The 14730-nt window shown below is 38.8% G+C and overlaps 1 protein-coding gene across 1 annotated transcript; it reads right to left on the bottom strand.

Annotated features, from left to right (window-relative positions):
* Positions 1–3756: 3756 nt before the first annotated feature.
* LOC136706657 (complement C1q tumor necrosis factor-related protein 6-like) lies at positions 3757–12893 on the bottom strand. Its single transcript, XM_066680251.1, has 3 exons — positions 12728–12893; positions 4370–4507; positions 3757–4043 (listed from the first exon to the last, which is right to left on the bottom strand). The coding sequence occupies exons 1-3, from the start codon at positions 12891–12893 to the stop codon at positions 3757–3759; spliced, it is 591 nt and encodes a 196-aa protein (XP_066536348.1).
* Positions 12894–14730: the final 1837 nt, after the last annotated feature.

Below are 14730 nucleotides of genomic sequence, written 5' to 3'. Positions count from 1 at the left end.
CACACTAGTGATGTGTCGGTCGCGAACGAACCGGTTCAAAGAGCCGGTTCCCGTCTAAGACCGAGCCATTTTTTTCTAAGGCTTGTCATTCAACCAATCAGAACAACAAGCAAGCTCCAACCCTCCAAGCTGAGACACTTAGTTTTCCTGAATGCCAATCTGCCTTCCAAAAAATAGTTGAAGAAAATGTTAAATCAGTTAAATATTTGTTTACACTTGTGGTTGTTTTAATCACTACCGTTGAATGTTGCTGTTTTGCACTTTGCAGAGTATTTGTTTATTTTATTGCCCAGAAATGGATGATTATTTAATTTGATACGCTATTTTGTAATACCTACCATTTGGGCTCCATTGGCTATATTTCAGAGTTTACAAATGATTTTTTATTAAGGTGTTTAAATAAAAATCCAGTTATTAATACAATTGAATGTTGATTGAGTGCAATCAGTGAGTTATTACAAGACAGCCATAAAACAATTTGACATTTCAACACTATTTATTATTTTTAATATTGTACAATAATATTTCGTCCCTATAGTCATGCAAAATGTATGTAATTTTGCATGAGGGGTGGCAAAAGAGCTGGCTCCCCAAAAAGAGCCGAAATTCCCATCACTAGCACACACCACCAAGCAGATGCTACCCACCTCTCCCCTCCCCTCCCCTCCCTGCTTGGTGGTATAACCCTTCGCTGATTGGTACATTTGCTTGTTGTTCTCTGATTAGTTGAATGACAAGCCTTAGAAAAAATGGCTCGGCCTTAGACTGGAACCGGCTCTCATCGTTCACTTACAAGAGCCGGCTCTTTGAACCGGTTCGTTCGTTACTAGTTCCCATTGCCACCACCACCGGAAGAATCTCTATGGAAGCAAATCTCATCAGACTTTGAAATATTACCACCCTTGAATTTGCAGCACTGATATTTGTTTCGACAAAGTCGATAGGCCAAACTGAGATGCAAGTTAAAAAATTCAGAGTACACATCCAAGATACAAAGAATCCGTAATCGATTCATTTGGATTTTCTGTTTCACCCTAAATGGTGCAGTAGTTGCATTCTGTCGAAATACGAACACAACTTCCATACCGTGGAAAAACTAGACGTTTAGCTTCCTTCCGCGGATATTATCTCTTTATTTTCAAAGTCTCTCAAAGATCTGAAAAGCTCACTAAAGACAATATAACAGACTATTGATGTCCTGAAGATGAAGAATTCATCCATATTTTCTCTCTCTCTCTCTCTCTCTCTCTCTCTCTAAGGATTTAGATAAAACACAATGACTTGACGTGATATAAGACAGAGAGACTTTGACAGATAGAGAGGGAACAGGACAGAGAAACCTAGAGGGAGCTAAACAGACAGAGAAACAGACTCAACCTAGACATAGAACTAAATAGATAAACCTGGACACAGAGCTAAACAGAAACCTAAACAGAAAGAGCTAAACAGACTGAACGGTAATGACAAACAATGAGAGACACAAGGAAGAAAATAGACAGAGAACAAATCGAATCAAGGGACAGACAGACTGGACTCAGCAATGTGACAAAGGAAGCAAAACAACAAGACTGGGAACTGGAATGAAACAAGTACGAGAACGAATGACTGACAAGAGGAAGTGATACAAGGGGACTTAAATACTAAACACAGACGAGACGCACCTGAGACAGATAATGAGAGGGCAGGGTAACAAATGAGACACAGACGAGGAGGCGGAACAAAGGCGGGACTAGGGCGGAGACAATAACAGACAGAGCCATGTGCAGAGAGAGCACATGGCGGGGAAAACAGACCTGAGAGGACGAGGGCGTGACACCTAACTGCCCCACGCGGGACCATCTGACCTCGGGGAGATGATCTCTACTTAAGAACTGCTTGTGAGTTTAAGGGTGAATAGCAAACTCACATTGTTATTCTGTTATATGGTGCAGTGTTCAAGAGGATGACTGGCCTGGGAAAGTAGCTGGACATGTGAGCAGCTGGTGCGGTATTCCAGACTGATTAAAAGACACTGTAGAAGTGATGGCTGGGGTTCGCAGAGTCCTACATGATAGTGAATTCTCTCCTGACACAGTGTGACATTAAATGACTCCATGTCCAATTGCTGTATACCTGACATGCAGTTATTATCTTTTTAAGTGCTTTTTGCTTAGACATTTTGTAACTGTCATAATACACTGTAAAGCAGCATGTAATTAAATGACCAGCAACTGATGGGGTGTACTACACGGTCACTATAAGTCTACACACACACACACACACACACACAAAGTAGTACAACCCATCAGTTGCACTACTTTGTGTGTGTGTGTGTAGACTCATAGTGACCGGGTCAGTGTTCTGTGTCTCACTGATCAATTCATTATCTCTGCGTCACACAATGGAGCCGTTAAACTCTGGAACAGAATCACACTCAAACTGGTGATTTCAGTTCTATTCTCATCGCTTTTGTTCAATTCACTTCAATTATTCAGTCATTCATTCATTGTCTGTAACACCTTATCCAGTTCAGGGTCATGGTGGGTCCAGAGCCTACCTGGAATCATTGGGCACAAGGCAGGAATACACCCTGGAGGGGGCGCCAGTCCTTCACAGGGCAACACACACACTCATACATTCACTCACACCTACGGACACTTTTGAGTCGCCAATCCACCTACCAACGTGTGTTTTTTTGGACTGTGGGAGGAAACCGGAGCACCCGGAGGAAACCCACGCGGACACGGGGAGAACACACCACACTCCTCACAGACAGTCACCCGGAGTGGTAATCGAACCCACAACCTCCAGGTCCCTGGAGCTGTGTGACTGCAACACTACATGTCACGCCCTCGTCCTGTCATGTCTGTTTTCTCGGCCATGTGCTCTCTCAGCACATGGCTCTGTTTGTTGTTACTCTAGTCCCACCTTTGTTCCGCCTCATCGTCTGTGTCTCATTTGTTACCCTGCCCTCTCATTATCTGTTCCAGGTGCGTCTCGTCTGTGTTTTGTATTTAAGTCCCCTTCCTTCACTTCCTCTTGTCGGACATTTGTTCTCTTACTCGTTTCATTCCCCTAGTCAAGTTGTGTTGTTGTGTGTGTTTCCCTGTCCAAGTGTGCCTGTCTTTGTTTTGTTTTCCTGTCTTAAACATAACTTTACTGTGTGTTAGCGAGATCGTCCGCTTCCGTCAGTCCGCTCCGTGATCCCTGACACTACCTGCTGCGCCACCGTGCCACACTGTAGTGCATAATGTAGGTCATAATATACTCAGATGTGTCCTGTATTTTGAATAAAAAAAACATGTATATTCATCTCCCTGGCTAACATTTAGTACACCATCTGTGTGTAGTTTTAATTTTATCAACTGAAATGCACTATGCAGCTACACAGAGCTTAGTTTACCATGTGCTTGGTCCATGTGAAATGACTGAATGGTGTATTTTTTTACAGTCCTGTGGCTTCCATAGGGGTAATCTTTTTATTCATGTCATCAATAAATTAACTTTAGTAATTGCTAAAAACAGAGAGGTAAATATTATTTCAAGAAATAAATCAAAGTGTTTTTAAGACAAATCATATCCTCCAGATTTAATGAACTGTACATCAGTTTGGGCAGCAGGTGTTGCTTTATTTAGGAAGTGATTATGTTTGAAACCAATCTCGAGAAACTTAGTAGATAAACAAATATAAATAGAGAGTGGTGTCACTGCGGCAACACCAACATCCCCACAGCAGCCGGCGGTAGGCCTCATCCTGTTGTTTTTCGGAGGGGTTTTCTACAGTGGGAAGAGCAGGTGTCCGCTGAAGGAGCTGTGGTGGTGGGCGCCGTTGTCGAAAATCCAGGCGGAAGGGTAGAGACGGACAGAAATGCGGTCTCCTTTCTCCAGAGACAGAGTCACGCCGTTGGAGGAGCTGTACATACCAAACATTTGGTTGGCGTAAATGGATGTAACGTGAGCATCATTTTTAAACAAACCCGTTAATAGATATATTTCATTGTTTCCTTTCGCTTTGGAAGACACCTGGAAATCATAGACGCCCTTCAGAGGAGCCGTGAAATCCCCTGCAGCACAACAACAAAAAGAATATTAGGTAAATACATATAAGGAAATGTTAAGTAAACACATGGTAAATATCAGGCAAATAATAAGTATATTTTTGGAAAATATTGGATAAATATCAGAGTAATTTTAAGTAAACAAGGCGTAAATATTGTATTTTATCTGGTAATCATTAATTAATTATATTGTGATGATATTAATAAATAATAATTATGGTCAACGCTGGATAATAGTAAATGTTCAGCAAAAAAAACTAAATACATTGTAATTATCGGTTGATTATTGGGCAGTTATTGGATGAATATCATGTAATCTGTGTATTAATTACCTGTGCTTTTATTGTAAGCCTCTCCGATGTTTGTAAACACGTGTTTATAGATGACTGTGGTTAATGTCTCAAAGGGTCCAACATTGGTGTGTCCTTGAGAAGAATCCAGCAGGAAGGCAGAGAATGCCACCGTGTGGCCTGGAGGAGAAGAATTCCTTCGGTCAGAACATGTTACAAAGTGAAACTAAATAAGCAAAGCCCTGCTTGTTTATACTGGTTTGAGCTGGTTTAAACAGGTTTACAGCTTGTCTGTTCTGTTAAACCAGCTGGTCTGTTCTGGCTTACAATTTAAAAAAATGAATTAATATACTATACCCAGTAAACATTTAGCCGTTGGTTCAACGTTGAAATAACGTAATGACTGCCATCTAATCCACGTTCTCTTAAGGTTGAAAATGAAAGCTGAAAAGACGTCCAAACACAGACATTGAAAAGACGACTATTAGACGTATTTTGGACGTCCATTTACGTTATTAATTGGTCTCCACTTAACTAACTTATTAAGATGGATTTTGGACGTCCATTGACGTTTAAAATATGTCCTTGACGGACAGACTACATTTAGACCTATTTTGAACGTCCAGGGCCGTTCCTTGTTTACTGGGTAGGCTTTGTTTGTTTTGTCTGATATACGTCTGAGTTTACCCAGCATTACTGGTTGAGCACATCAGGTCCACAAGCACAATATATGTTAATCTGTGTCTTTTTCTTTAGTTTTTCTGAACCAGTTTTATGAAGGTTTAACTGGTTTATGCTGGCCTGGGGCTGGTTTAGCTTGCCCAGCATGATAATACTGGTTGATGAGAATTCTAACATGTCCAAACACAGATAACAAGAAGACAATGTTGGAGGTCCATTGAGATTTGCACAGCGTTTTCTTGGCAAACCACCAGTTGTTAAACAGATTTTTAACCCCAACCCAGCAAACACACAACTTCCACACAACGTTGTATTTTAGGTGTGGTTATGTTGGTGGCCACGTTACTTAACAGCTACTCTTTTACTATGTTGTTAATATGTTACACTAAGGTTGGTGGCAATAAAACCCTGCATCTACTTTCTATCAACCTATTGATAAAAGTTGCAGTTATGAATTATGTGAGTTGGTGCCGACATAACCAATGAAGTACGTTATGACAACTGCGAGAATTAGATTCTACTGGTCCCGCTGCAACCTTGCGTCCATCTCTCTGCAACCTGCTCCTAGAGGGCACGAGAGAAATGCAATTTTTTGTCAGTTGGCGAAGATCCGTTGTTGTGTTGAAGTCTCACAGGATTTCAGGTGAGTGATTTAAAAATTATGACCATAAAATATAATTTTTTAGTACATTTTTGAATGTATATGTTGTATACTGTATACCTACTACTATAGTCCCCATTTACAGACAATTCTGGATAGATATCTCAGTATTTTTGCTTAGTTTATCAGCATTATTTGTACAATGATGTTAGCTAATGTTACTGAACAGAACGTATAACTCCGGAATTTTAAAGGGCATTCGAGTCCCACACCTCTTCCAATACTCGCCAGCCCCTTTTGTTGGTCCTAAAGTTATTTTGACATTTTAAACGAGTATTAGTGTGGTAAAAGGATGATGGGAGTGACTCCAAAACTCCTATGACTACAATAGACAAAACACTTTTTTGTCACTGTGGATGACATGGAGGGTTTTAATAAGATTGAAATTAAGCTGAAAGATGAAGAAGAAGAAGAAAGAAAAATAGTGACAAGCTCAATTAATCCAATGACATAAAATTAATTCAGAATTACATATTCATATTAAATGCAGCATAGACAACTACACAGTTAAAACTGATGGTTCAATAAGGGTTCTTCATTAAGGGAAATGATTCTATATAGAACCCTAAACACTCAAAGAAATGCATGATTAAATGGTTCTTTGCATCATGAAGGGGTTCTTCAGATTGATGGAGAACGTGCAAATAGATGGTTCTTTTCAGAAAAGTAATATTCTATTGTTATGATGTCAAGTTTGTAACAAAAGAAGAATCATTTTTGGTGCCATACAGAACACTTCTCTTAAAGGTACTATACAGAAACCGTCTATAGAACCTTTACAATCAATCTGAAAAACCCCTTCATGATGCAAAGAACCCTTTAATCTTTAATCTGTAAAAGGTTTTTTGATTGATCAATGTTCTATATAAAACCATTTTCATTACTAAATAACCATTTCAAACTTACCTCTAACACACACCATCAAACCCTTTTATACACACCATCAAAACCTGTCACACTCACCATTAAACTCTCTCTCACTCACACCATCAAAACCTCTCATACGCACCATCAATCCTTTCACACACAACTTTCGATAATGTGTGTGAGGTAAGTCTGAAATTTGGACTAAACCTGTCATAAATAACCCTTGAAGAACCATTGTTTTTAAGTTGAAATATTTCCAATAAATAGGAAATATAAAACTGTAAACTATACAATTCTCTTCATAGGTCAAGTATCTTGCCACCTTAGGGGAACATTCCCTTGGAGATTCAGTAAGATGTGTAATGCGCACAATGGCATCCTCAAGAACATGGGCTCCATTTAGTCTGAAAGGAAAAACAGTGAAATTTTAACCATTTACAGAGTAATGATGAGTGAGTGTATTTCTCTGTCTCTGTACTTGTGAGCTTAGATGTTTATGAAAAAAACAGTGTTGATTGGGTTTAAAATTGTATGCTTCATCTATGCAGAGGCAGTGATGAGAAGTCAACCAGGGTCAAACGCAGCAGACATTGAGGCTCACATTGCTGACACTCTGAAGCATGCATCAGGGTTTGCGCAGCGAAAAGGGAATGTAAGTAAAAATCTAGTGAAACATGCAGTGTGTAAGATTTAGGGGATTTATTAGCAGAAATGCAATATAGAGTACAAAACCATATGCTTATTTGAGTATAATCACCTGTAACTACAAATCTGTGTGCAAGAAGCATTATGAAAAGCATCATTAGGTATTAGAAGTAGGTTTTTTATCTTTTGGGCCAATACGATAACCAATAATTAGAATCTTGGATATTTATGTTTTTGTAAAAAAGCAAATTCACCTTGGATTAAAGCAAAATAAATTCTTTTTATTGTGGGTTGTCATAGGATAATCTTTTTCTTCTGTATTTGTACATTTCTGTCATTTTTATTTGATCTTTTAAGTTTTAATAGCAGGTCCGTGTCCATTTTGGTCATTCTGTTTTCATTTTAAAAACAGACATTAAAAAATGTGTAATGGGTAGTTATTTGATTTTCAATTCATATTCTAAATCCATATAATGTAAAAATGAACATTATTTCATTTTTTTTCTTTGAAATCAAAACATAAATATTTGTAAAGAGTAAGAAACAGAAAAACAGTCCATCTTTATTTTTCTCAAACCCAAGTTTAACACCACCGTCAAGGCAACTCAAGGCGTGTAAATACAATGTGCTCACTTAAAAATTTTTTATGTTTGCTCTTGTACGTTTACTGTTTTCAGACCTGTTAGTAAGAAGTATGGCTTTAGACCCACACTCTGAAACAATTGTACACATGGCAAGAGGGGACTATTCGTCAGCCATCTCTGCGATATTTCACATTGTTATGGGACCGGAGTTTAATATAATATAATATGTGTTGTTATAAATAATGGTCCATAAATATATGAAATAAACCATACGTGTTTTGTCTCATTAAAGGTATTTGAATAGAAAACTAATCATAATGACTTGTTAATTTTAGTCAAATATATTATTGCATGCATAGTGATGTAATAGAGACATCGTTGCTCAAACATGGGTTTCTGATTCTCTATGTGTTCTGAAGCAGATGTTGTGTACTCTGTAATTAAAAAAAACGGAATGTTGTACTGGGCGGCACGGTGGCGCAGCAGGAAGTGTCGCAGTCACACAGCTCCAGGGACCTGGAGGTTGTGGATTCGATTCCCGCTCCGGGTGACTGTCTGTGAGGAGTTGGTGTGTTCTTCCCGTGTCTGCGTGGGTTTCCTCCGGGTCCTCCGTGGGTGCTCTGGTTTCCTCCCACAGTCCAAAAACACACGTTGGTAGGTGGATTGGCGACTCCAAAATGTCCGTAGGAGTGAGTATGTGAGTCAATGTGTGTGTGTCTGTGTTGCCCTGTGAAGGACTGGCGCCCCCTCCAGGGTGTATTCCCGCCTTGCGCCCAATGATTCCAGGTAGGCTCTGGACTCACCGCGACCCTAAATTGGATAAGCGGTTACATATAATGAATGAATGAATGAATGTTGTACCTATACGTGAAGCACGGATGGCTTCACCATCAGTTTCCAATCCCTTTCTTCTCAATAACAGTGTGAAATAGACAAGAGATGGCTGTAGAATAGTCCCTTCTTGCCATGTGTACAATTGTTTCACAGTGTGGATCTAAAGCCATCCTTCTAACTAACAGCTCTGAAAACAGTAAACGTATTGAAGCAAACGTAAAAAAAAATATTAAAGTGAGCGCCTTGTATTTACACGCTTTGAGTTGCCTTGATGACGGTGCTACACTTAGGTTTGAGAAAAATAAAAAGATGGGACTGTTTTTCTTTTTCTTACTCTTTTAAGTTTTGATTTCTAAGAAAAAAGACATTCTTGGTTTTTACATTACATGGATTTGTAGTATGAAATGAAAATCAAATAACCATCCGTTTTTATTTTTTTTATATTCGTTTATATAAAAAAAATAGAATGACCAAAAAGTTCATGGACCCTCCATGTATGTAACAGCTAAATGATTGATGTTTATAATTGGAAAACAAAAAGGAGAGATTGGGTTGTATTCATTTTATTTCTATTCAAGGCAAAAAGTTGACTGCAGACTGCGCATATACTAGTGACTGAGAGGTTAGACTTAGTAAAATTGTAATAGTTACTTCATAAATCCAACAGTTATCAATTCAGAGTTTACCATACTATGAAATATAAAGTGATATTACTGTATAGTTTTTGAGTAAATGGCATCCGAAATCTCACATTTTTTAAATGGTTTTTAATGATCAGTCAATTTTCATGCTTCATAAAATTGTCATTTCTAATATGTAGTCCATACAAGCATCAGATCTCAGCTCAATATTTATCACACTATGTTCTTATGAAATATACATTTATTTTAACTTTGTTGGTGGTTGGTCAGGAGGGATTTTAGCATGTTTAGACACTTGGTGCATCAGTACCTCCTTCCATTCAGAGTGATATTTCTAGTTAGGGCATATTTGTTAGGTATATTTCATTACATATATTTCAACAAAAAATACATATATCCTTTAATATGTATATTATTATTAGGTTATAGACATTACCACACATTACACACACACATACAATAATTAATTTCCAACTGTCTACATTTTCTGTTTTATGTGTGGGAAAGCTTACACCACATCAGAGAAATTCTGAAAAGCTAAATAGAAAAGATTGTATATGGTCTCTATTTAAAAGTGCCTAAATTATTTAGTGCTCTTAGATCTTCTGTAAATTTATTGTAATGTTTAGGGGAATAATAGAAAACACAGCTTCTCTGCATTCAAACTTGTGACCAAACTACTTGCTTTGTGCAAGAAGCGACATCTAGTCATTATAATGTGTCAATAACAGCTTCCCATTGCAAAGTCTCAACAGTCGTTTGACAGCTAAAACATACTTTTAGGAGGCAAAAACACTGCACAGCTTCCATGAGGTCCATGCACCAGTCAGATGTCAGTCAATTTTACTGTTAACTTTTCACACTTTCAGTCCCAGATACTCGAGTCCTCACCTAGGACCGGTTCTGGAACTGGATGGTCAAGAAGCTCATAGCTGCTTTACTTTTACATACAAGAACTCCATCTGAAACTTGGATTGAGTTTGTAATTTCATACATCACTTTTCTGTAGGTTTACAAAATGTCAGGAATAGGATAATGCATTTGCTGTTTTTCATTATTTTTGTTGGACATAAACGCTCAGGGGTTTTTGGGATGCATGGCATTTCACAGTGCATGACCACGCGCAAACAAGCAGCCGTTCTCCAAAGTAATAAAAAATTAGATAAAAGCTTTTCAGATGGTTTCATAGATGATGATGTTTGGCCATGCAGTTCCGGCAGTTTGAGACATGGGTTTTTGGCCTTGCTCTCAGTACATGCACCAAACTGGGAAGGGGAGTAACGCCTAGGCTGAAGCAGTCACATTACAAAAGGAACCAATCACACAATCCCACTAAGTAAGGACAGATATCTGTGTATTAAAAAAACAAGGAATGAGCCCCACTACAAACTTGGAGAGGTGCAGAGAAGATGGGGATTGTTCTGAGAGCCATGTACAGCACAAGGGTGGGATTTTCCATTTCACTGCTAGATGTCACTAAATCTTACACAGTGCTCTTTATATGGCAATTCTAGCATGATTATAGGGATAGAAGCAATGTTCATCACTTGAGAATTGTCTCTTTTATTTTCCCCACAGGCTTTGGCGAACCCAGGCCCAGTGGAATCTGAAATGCAGCCAATGATTTCATTAGTTCATATATATGATATCTATAGTAGTTGAACCTAGTTATTTATGTTACTTTTGTTACTCCAGAGTTTATAAGGCTCAAACTCTATCATTTCTTTACATCTACATGAAAATTTTCCAACCTCACTGTTCCTTAGAATTCAACAGACTGTTTTTGTTGAATAAATAAATGAACTTTGTTCTGACTGACTCCTGTTTATTGTGGTCTGTATTTAAAATGCAGCTTGTTCTTAACTTCATTGTGAGTGGATGGAGCTTAACTTTTGTAAAGAGTATGTGTTTGTGTGTGTGTGTGTGTGTGTGTGTGTGTGTGTGTGTATATGTTGTTGTGTGTAATGTGTATAAACGTACATCTGCTTTTTGTAAAATTATTTTTGATTAAACTGCATCTGAATTTTATTGTGATTGTCTGATATTTATTATGTTTGTGTAATGCTTGTAGTTATGTTTTGCTAATTTTGGAAACAAAACTATGCCATAAGTACATTATCATGTAATTATGCTGAAATATGAAAACTAAATGGATGACATAGATTAAATTATGATATCAGTAATCTCCATATTTTGTAACAGACTAGAATTATTGATGATGTGGATCAGGAAAAATGCACTGACACAATGTTACTATGAGAAATATAGAACAGTATTTGCGTAATGTAGTAATAACTTTATGTCTACTTTAGGTAATTAACTTTTAGGTTGTCAGAATGTTGCAGAATACATGAAAGGGGCCTTCTGGAATGTTGTAAGTCTGTTGCTGAATGGTAGTGTAATGTTACATAAAAACGTTGTGACAACCCTTTAAAGTGTTTCATTTTGACTTTCTGACAATATTTACACAACGTTCCAAATGACTATTGTAGTGGTTTTTACCACGTTGTGAATACGTAGTTGTGTTCCACACATTCACAACTGTGTTACTTATCCTAATACAAACACCATGACTATGTCAAAAAAGATCAATTAATAATATAACTGAAGAAGTAGCACAATATATGAATATCAATGAATATGTAAAAAAGTCTAAATTGCATAAATAAGTATAAATATCTAACAATTGTCCTAGAAAAGTGGCAAAAATAACACATGGCCATTTTATTAGAGCAGGAACCTGAGCAGGAACACCATGGTACACCAATAAGAGTCCTTGGTGGAGGTACCTGACCTTATTTGCCTACGTTTGTAACAGGAATAAACTGTAGATTCTCTGGATTCGAGCGGTCTACTGTCATGAATGTAAGTGTATGTTTATGAACAGAGTTAATAAACCCAGTGTCTGAGCCATTAGACACAATGCCACATTTGAGTACTTTTCTATTTACTGTTAGATTTACTTATTTTCCCTTCAACACTTCCTCTTATTCTTCTTTGTATATTAGTTTAGTTAATAAATTTAATCAAGGTCAGTGTCAACATTTTCAGCATAATTATTTTATAAGAGGTCTACTTATTACTGTATCACTCAGAGATTTTGGTTATAATTGTGTTAGCTTGTTTTCCGGAATTTAAAATCTGTTTGTGGAAATGAAAAACTGGTTATATCTTGTACACACAGGACACTAATCTGAGTCTGTTCTGACGTGTTGAAAACACTGGCTTTATAGAAGAAGGAAAAAACCTTAACGTTCAGTGGATATCAATGTAAAAAGATGTTATTCAGAGTAAGTTTGAAGCGTTTCTATTTGTCATTCACTATGAGATTTATAAACAGTGTGAAGGGCAGCTGCTGTGTTCAAATGATGTAGTCATTGAACATCCACACACAGGGAGAGCGTTTGAAGAGTGGTGATATGCTAATCTATGTCTATTTTTAACGTATCCCTGTAGCCACTGTAAGGCCCTGCTTTAACCCTGTTACCTGTGTTGAGTTCCTTCATCTTCTTCATTTCCTCCTCCATGTTTTTCAGTTTCTCCTCCAGAGTTCTGATCTTGCTCAGTTCTTTCAAAATGTCCAAGCTCGGAGTCAGAGGATCCTGGGCGTTTGTGCCCAATACAAATAGCAGGAAAAACAGCATCAGCTTCATCTTCGCTTTCAGAACACCATTGAGGTCTGTGGCTTTTTATTTGCTGGTCTTCTGTTTACAAAAGACTTTGAACTGGTGTAGGTGACTGGCAGGAGTCTGATAACAGCACTGTACTGTCCTCTATTCACAGAGATGATGTGACTAGACAGACAGATGAACGCCTTTCTTCAACTATGACTCTTTAGACCTTAGTTTGTTTATCCACAGGTTTAAGAAAGGGAGAAACTGTGAAAAAATACAGCCTAATATTACTCCTTTTGACAACAGATATGAGATTTCCTGGATTATAATATTAGTCCAAACGAGTTCCATATCTAAACACAGAGATTAGCTGACATTAAATGGAATTGCAATTTTACCAGGTAAACACCTTTTTAACTAATATTAATAACATCCCAAAACATAAAAATGCTGTACAATATAAATACAGACTCAATAAAGAGCACAAAATAATCTGTATACATACAGAGGATGCTATCAGAGCACAGGATGAAAGCAGATTTAAACAGATGAACAACTGGTACTGTCTGACCACTCTCATGTGTTAGAAGCATTTCCTGAATCAACTCATTTAACAAAGACAGAAAATAAAGCTACACTATTTTGATTCACCACAAGGGGTGAATGGCTACTACATTCAAAATTATATTGCAATAGTAACAGAACAAACACTTTTATATTTTAAGGTCGAACTCCAACGTGTTTAATTGATTATTTAATCTTTGCTTTGGCAAACAGTGTATTATTCTCCCTTTACTTTCCCCGCTTCTGTCACGCCTTCGTCCTGTCAGTCTGTTGTCCCCGCCATGTGCTTTATTCGCACATGTCTATGTTTTGTTTATATCCTTGTCTCCGCCCTCATCCCGCCTCCTCGTCCGTGTCATGTGTCAGCCCGTCCTCGTTATCTGTCCAGGTGTGTCTCGTTTGTGTCTGTATTTAAGCCCTCTTGTGTCACGTCCTGTTTGTCGTTCATTTCACATTCTCTTTTCTCCTTTGTCATGTCGGTCATGTTATCTGTCTGTCTCCGTAGTTTCCCTCGTCGTCGTCGTTTCGTTTCCCTAGTTGTTGTTTCGTGTCGTAGTTTCTTTTCCTCTCTCGTGCCTTTGTTTACTCTTTAGTCTGTCAGTCCCGTTTGCCCTGTTTAGCTCCCCTTGTTTAGTTTAGCCTGCTTGGCTCCCTGTTTGTTTTCGTTTTGTTAAAGTCTCTTTGTTTTGTTGTTTTCCTTTATTAAATATACCGTGTTTTAGCAAATGCGTCCGCCTCAGTCAGTCCGCTCCCTCACCCTGACAGAATGAACGACCGCAAGGACGCAGCTAGCGCGGATTATTTCCTCAACGGGTGTGCCGTTCGCCGGACTCCATTCCGCACAGGCCCCAAAGATCCTGTGGGGGAGGCTTTGAAAGCGGCCTCGGAATGGAGTCGCCGGCTCCAGCTCCTGCCTGGCGCTGTTCCGGATCCTATAGCGGAGGAGTCGACTCGGGAATCGAGTAGTTGCGCCAGCGGGAGTCGAAAGAGTCGGCGGAAGAACCGTGCTGTAGTTCCCCCCTCGCTGGAGGATTACCCCCTCAGGTCCGGGGAAATTTTTGGGGGGGCGTTAAGGGTAGGGGCTGTTAGCCTCACCTCCGTAGCTCAGAGGTCTGAGGCTAACAGGGGCGCACCTCGAGGCGATCTAATGGGTGCGCCTGTGAAACCCCCTAAATCCTTTACAGCTCCAGCGCGAGCCCGGCGAGCAGCACAAACCCCTGTCCTCGAGAACGCGGCGCGCGCCTCTCCTGTCTTCGTGAGCGCGACGCGCGCCTCTCCTGTCTTCATGGACCACGTCGCAGATTCATCTGCC

This window comes from Hoplias malabaricus, chromosome 9, assembly GCF_029633855.1.
Source record: "Hoplias malabaricus isolate fHopMal1 chromosome 9, fHopMal1.hap1, whole genome shotgun sequence".
NCBI lineage: Eukaryota > Metazoa > Chordata > Actinopteri > Characiformes > Erythrinidae > Hoplias > Hoplias malabaricus.
This window is presented reverse-complemented; position numbering and strand designations above follow the sequence as displayed.